At 43.1% G+C, this 19,975-nt stretch overlaps 1 protein-coding gene across 1 annotated transcript in view; it reads left to right on the top strand.

The window, feature by feature from the left end:
* The window catches only part of EZR (ezrin), a 139,664-nt gene extending 120,026 nt beyond the window's left edge, over positions 1 to 19,638 (top strand). The window contains exons 9-14 of the mRNA XM_063917459.1: positions 4,906 to 5,069; positions 6,493 to 6,623; positions 9,264 to 9,424; positions 14,036 to 14,128; positions 16,726 to 16,980; positions 17,919 to 19,638. Coding sequence (XP_063773529.1) covers positions 4,906 to 5,069; positions 6,493 to 6,623; positions 9,264 to 9,424; positions 14,036 to 14,128; positions 16,726 to 16,980; positions 17,919 to 18,083 — 969 coding nt within the window. The 3' untranslated portion in view covers positions 18,084 to 19,638. The remainder of the gene's footprint in view (positions 1 to 4,905; positions 5,070 to 6,492; positions 6,624 to 9,263; positions 9,425 to 14,035; positions 14,129 to 16,725; positions 16,981 to 17,918) is intronic.
* Positions 19,639 to 19,975: the final 337 nt, after the last annotated feature.

Raw genomic sequence — 19,975 nt, 5'->3', positions numbered from 1 at the left:
CCCTGCACTGCACTACAGAAACAGGGTATAACAGAGAGGGGGGGCAAAATAAATGGCAATATATTAATATAAAAGCAGCTATAAGGGAGCACTTAATCATAAGGCTATCCCTGTCATATATAGCGCTTTTTGGTGTGTGCTGGCAGACTCTCCCTCTGTCTCCCCAAAGGGCTAGTGGGTCCTGTCTTCGTATAGAGCATTCCCTGTGTGTCTGCTGTGTGTCGGTACGTGTGTGTCGACATGTATGAGGACGTTATTGGTGTGGAGGCGGAGCAATTGCCAAATATGAGGATGTCACCTTCTAGGGGGTCGACACCAGAATGGATGCCTTTATTTGTGGAATTATGGGATAGCGTCAACTCGCTTAAGCAGTCGTTTGCCGACATGAGGCGGCCGGACACTCAATTAGTGCCTGTCCAGGCGCCTCAAACACCGTCAGGGGCTGTAAAACGCCCCTTGCCTCAGTCGGTCGACACAGACCCAGACACAGGCACTGATTCCGGTGGTGAAGGTGACGAATCAACCGTATTTTCCAGTAGGGCCACACGTTATATGATTTTGGCAATAAAGGAGATGTTACATTTAGCTGATACTACAGGTACCACTAAACAGGGTATTATGTGGGGTGTGAAAAAACTACCAGTAGTTTTTACCGAATCAGAAGAATTAAATGACGTGTGTGATGAAGCGTGGGGTGCCCCGATAAAAAACTGCTAATTTCAAAGAAGTTATTGGCTTTATACCCTTTCCTGCCAGAGGTTAGGGAGCGCTGGGAAACACCTCCTAGGGTGGACAAAGCGCTAACACGCTTATCAAAACAAGTGGCGTTACCCTCTCCTGAGACGGCCGCACTTAAAGATCCATCAGATAGGAGGATGGAAAATATCCAAAAAGGTATATACACACATGCAGGTGTTATACTACGACCAGCTATTGCGACTGCCTGGATGTGCAGTGCTGGGGTAGTTTGGTCAGAGTCCCTGATCGAAAATATTGATACCCTGGACAGGGACAATATTTTACTGTCGTTAGAACAAATAAAGGATGCATTTCTTTATATGCGTGATGCACAGAGAGATATCTGCACACTGGCATCACGGGTAAGTGCTATGTCCATTTCGGCCAGAAGAGCTTTATGGACACGACAGTGGACAGGCGATGCGTAGAGGAGTTATTTGGGGTCGGTCTATCGGATTTGGTGGCCACGGCTACGGCCGGGAAATCCACCTTTCTACCTCAAGTCACTCCCCAACAGAAAAAGGCACCGACCTTTCAACCGCAGCCCTTTCGTTCCTTTAAAAATAAGAGAGCAAAGGGCTATTCATATCTGCCACGAGGCAGAGGACGAGGGAAGAGACAGCAACAGGCAGCTCCTTCCCAGGAACAGAAGCCCTCCCCGGCTTCTACAAAAGCCTCAGCATGACGCTGGGGCTTCGCAAGCGAACTCGGGGGCGGTAGGCGGTCGTCTCAAGAATTACAGCGCGCAGTGGGCTCACTCGCAGGTAAATCCCTGGATCCTGCAGATAATATCTCAGGGGTACAGGTTGAAATTAGAGACAGAGCCACCTCGCCGTTTCCTGAAGTCTGTTTTACCAACGTCCCCCTCAGAAAGGGAGACGGTTTTGGAAGCCATTCACAAGCTGTATTCTCAGCAGGTGATAGTCAAGGTACCTCTTCTACAACAAGGGAAGGGGTATTATTCCACTCTTTTTGTGGTACCGAAGCCGGATGGCTCGGTAAGGCCTATTCTAAATCTGAAGTCCTTGAACCTGTACATAAAGAAGTTCAAGTTCAAGATGGAGTCACTCAGAGCAGTGATAGCGAACCTGGAAGAAGGGGACTTTATGGTATCCTTGGACATCAAGGATGCGTATCTCCACGTTCCAATTACCCCTCACACCAGGGGTACCTCAGGTTCGTTGTACAAAACTGTCACTATCAGTTTCAGACGCTGCCGTTTGGTTTGTCCACGGCACCTCGGGTCTTTACAAAGGTAATGGCCGAGATAATATTTCTTCTTCGAAGAAAAGGCGTATTAATTATCCCATACTTGGACGATCTCCTAATAAGGGCAAGGTCCAGAGAACAGCTAGAGATGGGTTTAGCACTATCTCAAGAGGTGCTAAAGCAGCACGGATGGATTCTGAATATTCCAAAATCCCAATTAATGCCGACAACTCGTCTGCTGTTCCTGGGGATGATTCTGGACACAGTTCAGAAAAAAGGTTTTTCTTCCCGAAGAAAAAGCCAAGGAGTTATCTGACCTGGTCAGGAACCTCCTAAAACCAGGAAAGGTGTCTGTACATCAATGCACAAGAGTCCTGGGAAAAAATGGTAGCTTCTTACGAAGCAATCCCTTTCGGCAGATTCCATGCAAAGGGATCTGTTGGACAAATGGTCAGGGTCGCATCTTCAGATGCACCTGCGGATAACCCTGTCGCCGAGGACAAGGGTATCCCTTCTGTGGTGGTTGCAGGAGGCTCATCTATTGGAGGGCCGCAGATTCGGCATGCAGGATTGGATCCTGGTGACCACGGATGCCAGCCTGAGAGGCTGGGGAGCAGTCACACAGGGAAGAAATTTCCAGGGAGTGTGGTCGAGCCTGAAAAAGTCTCTTCACATAAGCATTCTGGAACTAAGAGCAATCTACAATGCTCTAAGCCAGGCGGAACCTCTGCTTCAAGGAAGACCGGTGTTGATCCAGTCGGACAACATCACGGCAGTCGCCCATGTAAACAGACAGGGCGGCACAAGAAGCAGGAGGGCAATGGCAGAAGCTGCCAGGAGCCTTCGCTGGGCGGAGAATCACGTGATAGCACTGTCAGCAGTATTCATCCCGGGCGTGGACAACTGGGAAGCAGACTTCCTCAGCAGACACGACCTTCACCCGGGAGAGTGGGGACTTCATCCAGAAGTTTTCCACATGCTATTAAACCGTTGGGTAAAACCAATGGTGGACATGATGGCGTCTCGCCTCAACAAAACACTGGACAGGTATTGCGCCAGGTCAAGAGATCCGCAGGCAATAGCTGTGGACGCGCTGGTAACACCTTGGGTGTACCAGTCGGTATATGTGTTTCCTCCTCTGCCTCTCATACCAAAGGTATTGAGGATTATACGGCAAAGAGGAGTAAGACTAGTGGCTCCGGATTGGCCAAGAAGGACTTGGTACCTGGAACTTCAAGAGATGGTCACGGACGATCCGTGGCCTCTACTTCTGAGAAGGGACCTGCTTCAGCAGGGTACTTGTCTTTTTCAAGACTTACCGCGGCTGCGTTTGACGGCATGGCGTTTGAATGCCAGATCCTAAAAGGAAAAGGCATTCCAGAAGAAGTCATTCCTACCTTGATAAAGGCAAGGAAGGAAGTCACCGCGAAGCATTATCGCAGTATTTGGCGAAAATATGTTGCGTGGTGCGAGCAGCGGAGTGCTCCGATGGAGGAATTTCAACTGGGTCGTTTTCCTACATTTCCTGCAATCAGGATTGTCTATGGGTCTCAAATTGGGATCTATTAAGGTTCAAATTTCGGCCCTATCAATATTCTTCCAAAAAGAATTGGCCTCAGTCCCTGAGGTCCAGATTTTTATCAAAGGAGTACTGCATATACAGCCTCCTGTGGTGCCTAAGGTGGCACCGTGGGATCTAAATGTAGTTTTAGATTTCCTCAAATCCAATTGGTTTGAACCACTAAAGAATGTGGATTTGAAATATCTCACATGGAAAGTGACTATGTTACTGGCCCTGGCTTCGGCCGGGAGAGTATCTGAACTGGCGGCTTTGTTTTATAAAAGCCCTTATTTAATTTTCCATTCGACATAGGGCAGAGCTGCGGACGCGTCCGCATTTTCTCCCTAAGGTGGTATCAGCGTTTCACCTGAACCAGCCTATTGTAGTGCCTGCGGCTACAGACGACTTGAAGGACTCCAAGTTGTTGGACGTTGTCAGAGCCTTAAAAATATACATTTAAAGGACGGCTGGAGTCAGAAAATCTGGCTCGCTGTTTATACTGTATGCACCCAACAAGTTGGGTGCACCTGCTTCTAAGCAGTCGATTGCTCGTTGGATTTGTAACAAAATTCAACTTGTACATTCTGTGGCAGGCCTGCCACAGCCTAAATCTGTTAAGGCCCATTCCGCAAGGAAGGTGGGCTCATCTTGGGCGGCTGCCCGAGGGGTCTCGGCATTACAACTCTGCCGAGCAGCTACGTGGTCAGGGGAGAACACGTTTGTAAATTTTTACAAATTTGATACCCTGGCAAAGGAGGACCTGGAGTTCTCTCATTCGGTGCTGCAGAGTCATCCGCACTCTCCCGCCCGTTTGGGAGCTTTGGTATAATCCCCATGGTCCTTTCAGGAACCCCAGCATCCACTTAGGACGATAGAGAAAATAAGAATTTACTTACCGATAATTCTATTTCTCGGAGTCCGTAGTGGATGCTGGGCGCCCATCCCAAGTGCGGATTATCTGCAATACTTGTACATAGTTATTGTTAACTAATTCGGGTTATTGTTTAGGAAGCCATCTTTCAGAGGCTCCTCTGTTATCATACTGTTAACTGGGTTTAGATCACAAGTTGTACGGTGTGATTGGTGTGGCTGGTATGAGTCTTACCCGGGATTCAAAATCCTCCCTTATTGTGTACGCTCGTCCGGGCACAGTACCTAACTGGAGTCTGGAGGAGGGTCATGGGGGGAGGAGCCAGTACACACCACCTGACCTGTAAAAGCTTTACTTTTGTGCCCTGTCTCCTGCGGAGCCGCTATTCCCCATGGTCCTTTCAGGAACCCCAGCATCCACTACGGACTCCGAGAAATAGAATTATCGGTAAGTAAATTCTTATTTTCTCTGTAGTAAAATGTCCGTACAGTGTCTTTAGTTTTATTCTCTCTGTTTGTCATTACAGGACTTTGTCTTTTATGCTCCACGCTTGAGAATCAACAAGCGAATCTTGCAGCTCTGCATGGGTAATCATGAGCTGTACATGCGGCGCAGAAAGCCAGACACCATTGAAGTGCAGCAGATGAAAGCACAGGCCAAGGAAGAGAAAACACAAAAGCATCTGGAACGGTGAGTTGGTATCATTAACTAGCTACCCAAAGAACAGACCAAAATGACTTAGTAACCGCATTTTATATATTATATATGTAAATAGCTCACTGTTGTACAAAAAAAAAGGGAACTGGTCTATGTCAAGTTTATCTTTAACTGCATTTGTTAATTATCAAAGTTTCACCAGTGATCAGTGTAAAAGAAGCAGTATAAGCAGTAAAGATTTGTAGTTTAGGGCTAAAGCCTGATTAATTGGTGGAATTTCTGAAAAGGGTGTGCCGTCATAATGTAGTTTATGCTCATTACAACCCCAGAACAGCAATATCTTACTCTGGCATCAGTAACTTCATTACACAGAGCAGAACCAGCTTTGCACCTGCACCAATGTGTGCAGGTGCACCTAGATTTTCACAAGGTGTGGCATTGGATTGAGAAGAGGGGGTGGTGGTGGATTGTCGGGGCTTATTTGCAGAGTACAGAGTAGGAGCACTGGGGCTCCTGCCTTTGTGGGGTAGTGCAGAACATCACTTTTTTCGTGAAGTGGTGGTTTCTAAAGAAGTAGGTTATTCTTTATCCGTCTTGTTTTTCCCCACACTTTGGGGTATATGTATATGACCCCTTTTTTCTGATTTTTTTTTTTGTGTTTTGTTTTGTTTACAGAAATAAGAGTTATCACTGCTTTTCTAAAATGTATTAAAAAGCTGACTGTGGAGAAATCAGAGATTTCTCAAGCAACGTCTTTGGCTTTTGCAAATAATACCATTATGGTGCACTTAATAGGCATAGTGCTATCTGATGGCTGAGTGTGTTACATAGCAGTGCAGCCGCCACTTCCCGACACATTGCACATATTCTGTTATTTCACAATGAGATTTTGCAAATGTGCAGCTTGTCCACCAGGAGACATTCCGTATCAGTGCTAGGCTGATATGAAACAGACAGGATGGAGATTGCTAGAGAAGTGAGCTATTGCACCATCTCTCCGGTGACACTCTTTTTGACCCATCTCAGCGTTGACATGCTGCGTTGATGCACTGAGCAGCAGTGGATGTTGGCGCTAGTGCTCAGAAAAGTGGCAGGTAAATACAGTTGCCCTTTTACACATCATATATGAGTCAAATAGCATTGTGCCCCCTGCTCTGGGTTGCAGTCATAAAATTGTAACAATTTAAGAAACATAAAGATAATCGTGAATTTGCAATAATGTAATTGAGACTACATAAGCGCTACACATCTGAGTGTCACAGAGTATATCATGAGCCGGATTCAGTATTCCATAGCACACTTGTTGCATTGTGTATTAGTAGTTGTTTGTATTCTTGTTGTTTATGCTGAAATGATTGGGTTTTATTAGTGTACCTGTGGGATGTGTATTAGAACAGGTCCTGTTTTACCAGTAGGCTAGGGAGTAACTTTCCCTTGTTCATTATTCCCCTCACAGACAGCAGCTTGAAAACGAGAAAAAGAAGAGAGAAGCAGTTGAGAAAGAGAAGGAACAAATGATCAGAGAGAAGGAGGAGCTCATGCTCAGGTTGCATGAATACGAAGAGAAGACTAACAGGGCGGAAAGAGGTAAACCAGAAAGTTGCTGTAAGGTGCTGTATTCCCAAACGCTGCTTCTCTATACGTGTTTCTGCTCTGGATATTCTGCACATCAACTATATAAAGTATGGGTGTGGATTATTGCATCAACAGTTTCTAGGTCGACAATGTTTGAGTCGACCACTATAGGTCGACAGGCACTAAGTTGACAGGGTTGGAAAGTCGATAGGGGTTATAGGTCGACATGGTCTAGGTCGACAGTTCAAAAGGTCGACATGAGTTTTTCATGGTTTTTTGGTGTCATTTTCTCTGTACAGTGACCGGGAAGTCCAATTAGTGCACCGTGTCCCCTCGCATGGCTCGCCATGCTTTGGGCAAGGTGCCTCGCTCCGCTACCGCTTCACTCGGCACAGATTACCATTCCAATCGTAGTCCACGTGGATCGTTAAGTATGAAAAAGTTAAAAAAAATAAAAATGTGAAAGTCATGTCGACCTTTTGATCTGTCGACCTAGAAACCATGTCGACCAATAGTGGTCGACCTAAACATTGTCGACCTAGACAGTGTCTATCTTCAGACCGGATCCCGTAAAGTATACCAAAGCCATCTGGAATTTGCACCCAGAAATGCAAACTTTAATCATTGTTCATTATCTACTGCAGATCAGGCAATCATTGCTCAATATTTGTATTACAAAGTTACGTTATTTAAACCTGTATAGAGGAAGTAGTGAAATAATCATCATCCATACATTATACACACAACTTTAAAATTATATTAAACTATACTGAATAATGAACTGCTTTAAAAAAAGAAAACGGTCAAACTAGTTAAATTATGAAATTTGCAGTTACCTTGATTTTATGTAATTAAAGGTGGCAGCATTTTATACATACATGTATTCATGAGGAGGGCTTATTGCTTAGTAATTATAATTATTATGCTACACAGCCCACCTTGCTTTATTGGGAATGTTTTCATTTCCCCACGTGAGCGCAGTAGGCCCCGTAGAAGAGGTAAAGGTTACATAGACACTACTGTCACAGGGAGACCTGTACATTTGGTCAGTAAACAAGAAATGTGTACCTTCACTAGAGGTGACAATTTAATAAATAATTTTTCTGCTCTATAACAAATATGTAGTGTTATTTTGCAACCTTGACTGCTGGAAATGTTTTTAAGACAGAGCTTTGTGGATACAGTATGTTACTGGCTAATACACCTCCAAGACACCTCCCACACAGTCCATAATCCAGAGGTTCCATCCTTGGTCCTCGAGGCACATAACAGTCCAGGTTTTAATGCTAGCCATACTTAAGCACAGGGGACTTAATACCTCGGTTATTTTGATTTAACCATCTGTGCTTGGACGTGGCCAGCCCAAGGCTAAATTATTTGGTAAGCGAATAAATACTTTGGCGCCCACCTTCGGCACACGCCTGAATTTATTAAGGAGGTCTCATTGTAAAAGCCCAGTTGTAGTGCCCCTTACACATTTGCCCACTATATAAGTGCCCCTTACACATTTGCCCACTATATAAGGGCCCCTGACACATTTGCCCACTGTTAAAGATCCCCTTACATAGTTTGCCCACTTTAATACTTCCCCTTACATATTAATCTAATTAAAGTACTGTATTACCTGATAAGCCCCCTGTGACAGGAGACTCGCAAAGCAGTCAGTGGTGTTGGCGCCTCCGCCATGCCCGGCACCGCACTATGGTACTAGAAGAAGAAGAATCTCAAAATAAACTACCGCTCCTAGTAGCCAGACAGCAAGGGCTTCTGGGAGCAGTAATTTATTTTGCATGTACAGTAATGTGAAGAATCTCAAAATAAACTACCACTCCCAGCAGCCCTTGCTGTCAGGAGCAGTAGTTCATTTTATTTTTCTTCACATTACTGTAGTGGGGTGTGCTGCCGGACATAGCGCGGCAGCGCCAACATCCCTGTCTGCCCGGTGAGTCTCTGGGCAGGCGCTACATATCAGGCTGTATCAGGAATGGCCAGTGTTACACATATCGCTGGCGCAGCTGAGTAGGGCGCCTTACTCAGCTGCGTAACCGGCCCTGGATATGGATAGCACTAAAATCTGGACTGTTTGTGTGCCTTGAGGAGCGTGGTTGGGACACACTGCCCTACTCTATGGAATGCACTCTCTCTTCCTATCAGACTTTCTGCCAGCCTTCATTTCTCTATTAAAACTCAATCACTAAGTACCTACCAGAGCACCACATGATTTCCATCCACCCCGCTCTTCTATACTCACCCTTTGTCTCTTCACATTAGAATGTAGGCTCTCATGAGCAGGGCCCTCTCTCCGCTTGTAGCATCCCCCATATTATTTTATTCCAGTTATCTATGGCAACATGCAATTATGTATATATGCTCATTGAGTATGTTACTACAGTAGGTCTACCCTGTCTGTATTACTGCTCTGTATGGCACTACAGAATTTTGTGGCGCCTCATAAATAAAGGCTAAGAATAATACCCTTGCTATTACAAATGTAATGACTTTTACACCAGTGCATAATGCAGCAATGCATTTCTTACATCCTTTTTTTTTTTTTTTTATGTGATTACCTGCCATGCCTTCTAACTGGCTGCTTCTAGGGTTACAGATGTGGAGACATTTTTTAATTTACCCAGCCTGTATTTTATTTAACAGAACTGTCTGAACAGATCAAGAGAGCTCGGGAACTGGAGGAAGAGAGGATGAGAGCTCAGTTAGAAGCAGAGAGACTGGAGGCTGAACGTATTGAGGCCCTCCATGCCAAGGAGGAGCTGGAGAGACAAGCTCTGCTCCAGTTGAAGAGCAAAGAGCAGCTGGTGAGACACATACTCCTTGATTGCTTCTAGCTTTTCCAAGCTTTTTCTTTCATTATTTTTCTTCATCCATGAAGAAATAATCCTGTTTTGCATCCGTCCTTTTACTACAGAGCACACATTGCCCCCACCTGGCATGCTCAAGATCAGTGACATATAGCTGCCATCTATGGAGCTTCCATGTTCTCATTTTCACTGTCAATCTCAGGAGCTTATTTATCAAAGAATATTTGTGGTATATCCCATGAAAACACCCATTATTTGGGGGGGTTACTCAAAAATGTTAGGGATCCCCTGAATGTATGTACGGGGGACCACAGCAGGTAACTGCTGTGATCCCCTGTTTTTAAGCAGGGGCTGCTTAAATGCAGTATTTACCAAGCTCTACAATACAAGGCATTCTGGTGCTCCGTCCCATTAGTAAGCGCCATATTCAGATTCAGATGACGCTAGTTGTTATAGCCTTTAGACTACAGTCCACAGAGTTTTCCAGGAGGTGGATTCACAAGATCCAGTAGCATGCCGGGGATCCTAAATCAGAAAATAAGGTAATTGCGTTAGCCCATGTCCCGGGTTCAGTATGATATCCCGATGGACGTGATGCCGGTGGTCAGAATACCGACAGTGGCATCCCGACCATCGAATCCCGACAGCTCTGTGAAAAGTACCCACACCCTCCCCTGCCCCCTATCCTAACCCTCCCCGGTGGTGCCTATCCCTAACCCTCCTTTCCCTGCTGCCTAAACCTAACTCTCCCCGCTTGGTGCCTAACCTCCCCTTCTAAGTGCCTAAACCTAACCCTCCCTCCCTCTCCGGTAACTAAGCATTCCTTTCCCGTCCCTGCACCCAGAGCCGGATTAAGGGGGGTGCCCAGGGGACACAGTATCCCAGGCGCCCCTTATACTGGGGGCCCCCTGTCAGCTACCAAGCACTGGACGTTTACATGATTTTTTTTTTTTATTTGATTTTTTTTTTAGAAAGTTCTGCCATTGGTGGCAGTGGTGCAGAACTTCCCCTCCCCCACCTCTCTCCCGCATGGACCAAATTTGTTTTCCAGAGATGAAGACAGCCTTGTCTCCATCTCTGCACTGGCCGGGCACACCTGCACTCATGATCACAGCCGTCGTGCATGCACGGCTGCTCCTCACAGAGAGCTCTGATCAGCATATATATAGAATCCCCCCCCCCCCCTTATATACACTATATATAGCCCTCAGGGGGCCCCCTTGTCTTTAGTACCCCGGGCCCCATGGAGCCTTAATCCGGCCCTGCCTGCACCCTAACCCCCTTCCAATGCCTAAACCTATCCTCTCAATCATTTTGTGATAAACGGCATTAAGAAATTATAATTATTGGGTCTAAAACATAAATGAATAAATATGCCCCTCGGTACTTATTGAGGCTGCATTCCCAGACTTGTGTAACTAAGGATTATATCCACACTGACAGATGCCAGCCTGCCTGTAGTGCAAAACAGCATACAATTACCAGTATATGCATACCTCAGATAACTATGTGCTAGTACAGAAAGTATATACTCCAGTTCTGTAGTCTTCCTGATAAGCAGGGGAAAAAAATAAAAATAAACTATATTCTATATAATTGTGTAGCTTGTGTTAAGGCATGTGCCATCATTGAGTTTAGACATTACGCACAATCCCTTTGTTAATCCTTGATGTACCTTCCTACATAAAGAGAAGTACCTGTGACTTCTAAGGGAGCCCTATTTATCAATAATCATATATGCCAGGCCTGGCCAACCTGTGGCTCTCCAGCTGTTGTAAAACTACAAGGCCCATCATGCCTTGCCACTGTTTTGCTATTAGGGAATGCTAAAACTGTGGCAGGGCATGCTGGGATGTGTAGTTTCATAACATCTGGAGAGCCACAGGTTGGCCAGGCCTGATATATGCAGTGCGATCTGGGCACATTATTAGCGGACAAAATCGCATTGCAGGGTGCAAATATACCGCATGCATGTATGAAAGAGCACATGCAGAGACAGTAGCTCCGAAAGGAGCCCATCCCTGTGTTCAGCTCGGATTGTACAGACCGCACCCGCACTAGTGCACATGCGTAGCCTACTGACCAATACTGAGGAGCGTTCCGGAGGAACCTTCCCCTGGTAACTCTTCTTTGGCTGTGGGTGGCCCAAATTCTGGAATGTTTTGCATTCCAGAGCTTGCTAAATCTGACAGCATCGCATCCCCTATAGAAACCTATAAGGGACTGCGACTGAGGGAATGGGGTCCCTCCTTCATACATTGGGGTAACAAACGTTTTCAGGAATATGCTGCAAATATTTAATCATAAATAGGCCCCTTACGGAGTGAACATATATTTAATGTATTAGTTTACTAACTCATGATGTGTTCCTAATAACAGCATGCGGGTTTGCAGATACACTGGACAAAGCATAAATACTGACATGCCACTTCACAGTCCAAAGGCCTACTACTATAAGGCCAACTTGTTCTTATACTGTACAATGCTGATTGACTTAGCATTCTTTAAAGTCTTCTATTAATTATGAGTGGGGGGTCATTAGGAGTATCTGCATTATATCTAGCAAGTTTGTGTCTGAAAGGTTTTTATTACATTGATCAGAGTGCCCCTAGAAATGTGCGTCTCTGCAACACCCCAGGTCTTACCCCCTTCTTCCCATCTAATAGTTCAAAGTGCATCTGCATACCCATGAGAATTTAGAATTAGATGCATGACATCACAAAACACCATTTGCGCTGCCTTTTCTAAATGAACCTTACGAACTGGTCATTTTTTGTAAATAAAGTGAACTTTTAATGTATTTTATTACTATGCAGAGCATATAGAGATGAAAGGAAAATATGAGCACACGTATTTTGCTTGATTACGGTTATGTTAATTATTATGTACATTTTTCACACTTGTTTCATCTTTTATTAAGAAATTGCAATGCAAACAGTATAAAAGAAGTACAATAAAATCCAGCAACATGGACAATAAGATTTTTTTTAAACAACTAAATGTTATGATATAGTCAAAAACGGATATACAGATGTGTCCTCATCTGTCTAACCTCAATACGATTGGTGTGAGTGAGCCGACGGGTCCCGTGAAACTCCGCTAGCGTCTGGCATTTTTTTTTTGTTGCTAAAAATGCGTCTGAGATGCAATGCAATTAGGATGCACTAGGAGCTCAATTTACTGATTAATTAGATACAACCCTTATTTCTGTGTGCGACTGAGTTTGTGGGGGATATTCAGTTGGTCCCGAATGACATGCTGTTTTTTTTTAAACTTGATCAACAATTTTTAAAAACACGCAGGATCTGATCTAAGTTCCCAGACATATGTGTTTTTGTAAAAAATTGAACTGGGAAACATAATCCCTGAAAACTGCTGGCATCAGGGACAATTGTATATACCTGGGGATGCGGGGGGTATGTAAGCTTAACGTGGCTATTTGAATATCCATGTGTATATCTAGTACAAAGGAACTTGACATAGAAAAAAGCCACGGCCGCTGCATTGTAGCACTTCGTATGCAGATTCAGAGACTCCGTTGCACAGATATACAAATGTCACATATCAAATTAATCAGCACCGTTTCCTGGTGCATCGTTATAACACTGTGTTGCGTCTGAGACTCATCTTTAGCAAAAAGACGCCTGACACTAGCAGAGTCTCATGGGCCAAGAGGGCTATTTGGCGTGACTGCAGCAAAGATGTATGAGGACATTTCTGTATGTGTGAAAAAGGAAAAATATCAGTAATATGACAAGTGTACAATTTCTGAATGTTGGGTACATGTAGTTCAAACCCAAATACAGCTATCCATGGGGTTGGACTGGCCCACAGGGGTACAGGGGAAACCGCTGGTGGTCCCCACTGCCAGGGGGCTACCTCTTCCTCTAGGGATCAGGTTCCACTTGTATACATATACCTATGTTTACTTATACTGCACAGGACTGTGGTCTATTTTCTACAGTACATTGGGGCAGATGTATTAAGCCTGGAGAAGGGATAAAGCAGTGATAAGTGCAAGTTGATAACGCACCAGCCAATCAGCTCCAATATGCAAATTGACAGGAGCTGATTGGCTGGTGCGTTATCACCTTGCACTTATCACTGCTTTATCCTTTCTCCAGGCTTAAATTTGCTGTTAATAATCTGGTACATTATCATGCAGCACTAGCATTATTTACTGTATGTATTTTTCAAGAGGCCCAGACCATGCACTCTCTTATGGTTAGGCAAACCAATGTGATGGCTAGCCACACCCCTAAACTTGGGCCCCTACCATTGTATTCCCCCGGTGGGCCCTAGTATGACACTGGCTATACTAAACATGAACCAGACTGTTCTGTGCCACAACCCACAATAAGTACCAGGTAGTGTGATCTAGACCCCTATACAGTAGATTTGGGCTTTGGTGGCAGTGTATCAATATAAGATTCCCATACCACAAAAAAGCGAGCCACAAGCTTCTCTGTATTTCAAAGGAATAGGGGTTTTTTCTTCAAAAAACAGGGATAACGAAAGCAGGATGCATTTTCACACATTCTTACAATTTCATGTGATCTATATCTAGAGATAGAAGTTTCTATTCACACCACTTTTATCCTCTATTAGGCATTGGAGCTGGCAGAGTATACATCCAGGATTACTCTACTGGAAGAAGCAAGGAGAGCCAAGGAGGAGGAGGTTGGCGAATGGCAACTTAGGGTACGGTCTCTCAATGCTTTACCAATTATTTACAATGCGTTTCTGAGAACAAGGTTTTAATTAATACATTGGATATCTGTGCATATAGAGCGTGAGTCTGTCCTGAGTCAGACGTGGCCCACTGTGCATGTCTGGCTCAGGGCAGACTTTGTAAAGTTATTCTATAGAGTCTTGTACGGGTTATATTTTATTGATATAGTGTGCCCGATCCCCCGTCTAAAGTGACTGGAGATCACAGGGTGATATTCAGTTGTCCTCCGTTTTTGCACATATTGCACCCATAGCAGCCGGGTTTAGGCGCGTGAAGTGGCTATACCTGACTAAAATTATAAACAAAAATTCTTATTTGGGGCCCCTAAAGGGGAAACTTCATGTGCATCTCAGCTGGCCACCCCCAGGGATATCTAGCTGAAATGATATTGCGCCCGCTGGCAGAAATATTTGAATAGCTGCTGGCGGGAGGAGGGGGGAGGGGGTGGAGGAACATAGTAATATGCAGTATTATACCCTCTTCCAGCCGTGCCATTCTCCCACTTCAGCACACTAACTATTGGTGCTAGCAGTCTGATTGTAATTTTTCAAGTTGTTGACTAACTATTAAAAAAGGTCTAAAGTCCCGTACACACTATGTGTTATTCTTCATGAGCGGTATCGCATAGTTTCCCCTCCTGGGCCGCCGACCTAGTGCATACACACTGTACGATATCGCAAGCGATATTGTACAGTGACACCATGCCGCAGCCAGCACATGTATGCAGTTTTGGATAAGAAGTCCAAATTGACCTGCGTGCACAGCCGACGGAGGTGGGCAATAACGATGCACGGGACCTTGCATCGGTCTTCTTCCGTAGCATATACACTAAAATGAGCAATAGTGTGTGGGTGATATCGCATAGTGGGTGTAATTCCAAGTTGATCGCAGAAGGAAATTTTTTAGCAGTTGGGCAAAACCATGTGCACTGCAGGGGGGCAGATATAACATTTGCAGAGAGAGTTAGATTTGAGTGGATTATTTTATTTCTGTGCAGGGTAAATACTGGCTGCTTTATTTTTACACTGCAAATTAGATTGCAGATTGAACACACCACACCCAAATCTAACTCTCTCTGCACATGTTATATCTGCCCCCCCTGCAGTGCACATGGTTTTGCCCAACTGCTAACACAAAATTCCTGCTGCGATCAACTTGGAATTACCCCCAGTGTTACGGGCCTTTAGACTTTGGGGATAATTCAGAGTTGATCGCAGCAAGAACTTTGTTAGCAGTTGGCTAAAACCATGGGGGTAATTCCAAGTTGATTGCAGCAGGAAATTTTTTAGCAGTTGGCCAAAACCATGTGCACTGCAGGAGGGGCAGATATAGCATGTGCAAAGAGAGTTAGATTTGGGTGGGGTGTGTTCAAATTGAAATCTAAATTGCAGTGTAAAAATAAAGCAGCCAGTATTTACCCTGCACAAAAAGAAAATAACCCACCCAAATCTAACTCTCTCTGCAAATGTTATATCTGCCCCCCCCTCCTGCAGTGCACATGGTTTTGCCCAATTGCTAACAAAATTGCTGCTGCGATCAACTCAGAATTACCCCCCATGTGCACTACAGGTGTGGCAGATATAACATTTGCAGAGAGAGTTAGAATTTGGTGGGTTATTATGTTTCTGTGCAGGGTAAATACTGGATGCTTTATTTTTACCCTGCAATTTAGATTTCAGATTGAACACACCCCACCCAAATCTAACTCTCTCCGCACATGTTTTATTGCTGCCCCCCCCCCCCAATCTAACTCTCTCTCTGCACATGTTTTATTGCCCCCCCCCCTCCTCAGTGCACATGGTTTTGACCATCTGCTAATAAATTTGCTGCTGCATTCAGCTCTGAATTAGGCCCTATGCTCCAATACAGCCTGCTATGTGAAATCATAAACCTTTTAGGAAAGCACAGTTTAATCACAAGGACCACACCCAGGTAGGATCTACTCCTATTCTGTAAATTAATTCTAATTAATTGTCCAATCCTTTTATTAGTATATTTAATAATAGATGGTATTTTCATAATTTTCAGTTTTTACAGAATAATACCTAAAACCTTAACCTCCTGAAAATGCCTAAGAAACCACACGGGTTCATAATACATAGTTACTTTGGCAGCTGTTACTAGGTTCTTTCATTACCTTTGTAGTTAATGGATTTTTCTGTTTAGAGGGGAAATTCAATTAGCAGCTGTAATTAACCGCACGTGAAAAAGGGTGGTAGCTTCGGGCTTTAACGCCTGGGACTTTACGTAGAGGCCCTTTTTCTCATCCAGTAAATTACCGTGTTCCATAGAGTCCGGGATCAGTTCCTGGACCAATGGGATAACCTGGTCGCGGCACCCACCAGCAGGCAATTTAATGTAGATTTCTTTTCAAACCTGCACGGGCTTGAAAACAAATCCTCGCTAACTGTAGCATGCGAGCTGCCTTCAGGACTAATTGAATAGTAACACTACTTCAATTAGCCTGCTGTAAATTTCTGCGGCTAATTGAATTTCCCCCTTAAGCTCTTAAAGTTGAACTGCTGTGAGATTTGCCACCAATCATTTTCTATTGTTTGGTAAACAGGCAAAGGAAGCCCAACATGACCTGCTAAGAACAAAGGAAGAGCTTCATATGGTAATGAGCGCCCCACCACTTCCTCCACCAATGCCCCCACCACCAGTATATGAGCCGGTGAGAGCATATGTCAATGAGCACCTGCAAGATGATGGAGTGGAATACAGTGCAGAATTCACCTATGACAATTTCCATGATGACCGCAAAGAGGAAGAGCGCATCACTGAAGCAGAGAAGAATGAGCGCGTACAGAAGCAGCTAATGGTAAGTGCAGAGTCCTGTGTTACAGTCCTGCCACTATTCCTCAGCACTGGAATCACAGTGCAGAAAACATCCATAAATATCACATCATGTCTGTATTAAACAGATTATTTTCCTAAAATGTTCCCTGGTTAAAGAAACACAGTAGGTGAATTTTCTTTTACATTCTCTTCTATAGGGTATGTTGGTTTGAATTATAAATAGTCATTTATGTTTATTTTTTTAGTGACCTGCTTTAAAAATGTCAAATGATATTACTCAGTGTTAATGAAATGTGCTCTTATCATAACGGAAACGTCAGTGCAGATTCTAATTATTAGTAAAAATAAATAACATGGTATATAAGATTCTTATTTATTGTTTTTGCGATAAAAGCTGTAAGCTATATTTTTTTTAAACCATTTATAGCTGCATTATGATCATTTCTCCCTGAAAAACACTGGAATGTAACGGTTGTTTAATTGCTTTATTTAATTTTGAGGATTGAAATTTCCATTTAAGATACTACAGACAGAAAGAAAACTGTGTGAAAAGGGTATTAATCAGAGATTGGATCCAGGTTATTGCCATGGCAAGCTGGTGCAACCTTGGTCCCAGTTCTGTGAGAAAGGGTCGATAAGGGTTAGTCCTGGGTCAGCTTCACTGTGAAAGGCATGACCCGGCTCATGCCTAGACGGCTGCCGATTGGCTGGCTCAGGAGCGCTTGACGTCATCTCCATGCATCCAGTGTGAACAGCAATAACCCAGGAAGGTCTGTCTGAAAGGGCTATAAGTGGTAGCTTTACTCAGCAGTGTAGATTAGAACATACCGAGAGATAGACATCCCTCTACCAGTCCATTCTGAAGTACAAAAGCTTTGGGTTCAGATTTGAGATAATATAGGAGAGAAAACTCAAGTTGTTCCAAGTATTCTTATATATTTGTCTCTGTCCCCTTACCAGGCTTTGACAGATGAGTTGTCTCAAGCACGGGATGAAACCAAGAAGACACACAACGATCTTCTACACACAGAAAATGTGCGAGTGGGTCGCGACAAGTACAAGACCCTGCGGCAAATCCGACAGGGCAACACCAAACAGAGAATCGATGAATTTGAAGCAATGTAAACGATGTCACCAGACAGTCACATCTCCTTAGAGGATTGTATTATTGCTATATAGGGTCTATGCATGATAAAATTGGATAGTTGACCCTTAATTGCTGCAAAAAAAACCCCCAGCTTGAAAATACATATTTCTCTTTATTGCCCGTTCTTAAGCCAGCTCCATGCTGAAAGCATAATACTAAAACAATGCACCATAGGGGCCAAACTGCAAACACTCATTTGCACCATGCAATTATTTAAGTAAATAATTATTTAACTATAAGTTGGTAAACCATGTCCAATAACGTAGCAGTTAAACTAATGGTGCCAAAAGGCTATTTGTTTTTTTTTTTTATTGTGGAGCATCAAAAATATTTTATAAAGCTTGATTTCATTTTGATACAGTCACTTCTTTCTGGCACCAGATTAGATCTACACTTATGACAATGGGTCATTTTTGTTTATATTTTTTCACTGTAAATCGCATTGGTATATATATGCCTATGATTAAAGAATTCTTTGGTGAATATTGTGCCATACATTTTTCTGTGTAAGTTTTCTTTTTCACCACAAACTAAAGATATGTATTTACCCCACTGATGGCTGACATACAGTATATATAAAGGGAAATCATATTTTTGAGTGTTAAATTTAAAAACAAAATAAAAACAGTGTCAAATATTTTGTTATGAAAACATTGTGGGAATATTTACATTTTGACACTAATATTCTTTATGCCTCAAATATATTTGTATTCATTTCTCTCTGTACTCTGTATTGACTTACTGTAAAATCTATATAATACAGTCAGCAAAGACCATAGTAGGCAAAAGTATAGCTTTAAATCATACAGAATGTAAAGTGCCACCTGATGCATGATGGGAGTAGCTGAACTTTCCTGATGTCTGAAAGAGGGATTGGATGGAACGGTATTGCAGCCCATATTAAGGTTACCACGCAGCAAGAAGTGCATTGGTATACAAGTTGCTGCTTATCTGTGCTTTCAGAATGAATAAACTACTTCATGTTGAACTGTATTTATAGTATGTTGCTGTAATTAGTGCATTAATAATGTAATACATTGCATGCACCTGCACTAATCTATTTAAGCATACATCTGTTTATCCACTCTCCCCCTTTGTAGTGCTATCCTGAGCACAGATTTAACTATCAATACTGTAACGTTGGGACCGTCTCAACAATCACAAGCAATTAATTTTTTACTATTCTAGATCTGACCCAGAATAGCCCGTTTCCACCTCTTTGACTAGTATTTCTATATACCACATGACCCAGATCTGAAAGTTATACTTTTACATCATGATAAAAGAGTGACTGCTGGTACTATAGGTGATTTTTTATTTTATTAATATAAATCTTTTGGGATACTTTTACGGGCTCTGATACAGTAAGAGTGATATATATTATAAAAAAAGACAAATCAGACTGCTGTAGGATTTAGTATTTTTGTATATTATAGAAAAAAGTTTTTAAATGTAATCGAAAAAAAGATAAAGTTTGCATTGTATATTTTGTTATCTTTTGCAGATCAAGAATAAATTACATATGTAAAGTTTGCTACCGAAGTACTTATTCAAAATATTTTTCCTTGTCTTACAATAATATCTGTATGTGGCCCGATTATCATCACCTACAGTATGCTTATTAATTAAATTGTGTTGGTCTTCAAGAAGAGATAGTTTTATATTTCTTCTTTTAGAGGTAAACAGTGTAAGTAAATAATTACGAATTTGTCAGCACTGCACAGTCTTGGGCAATGTACTGCTCCAGTGTTCCCCAAACTCAGCTATTACTGGCCAGGTTTTAAAGATATCCGTGCTTGAGGCCAAATTTTTAAATCAAATTGACTGAGGTACTAATTAATTTACCTGTGCTCAAACATGGATATCCGTT

The sequence above is a fragment of the Pseudophryne corroboree genome, chromosome 4, assembly GCF_028390025.1.
Source record: "Pseudophryne corroboree isolate aPseCor3 chromosome 4, aPseCor3.hap2, whole genome shotgun sequence".
Classification (NCBI taxonomy): Eukaryota; Metazoa; Chordata; class Amphibia; order Anura; family Myobatrachidae; genus Pseudophryne; species Pseudophryne corroboree.
This window is presented reverse-complemented; position numbering and strand designations above follow the sequence as displayed.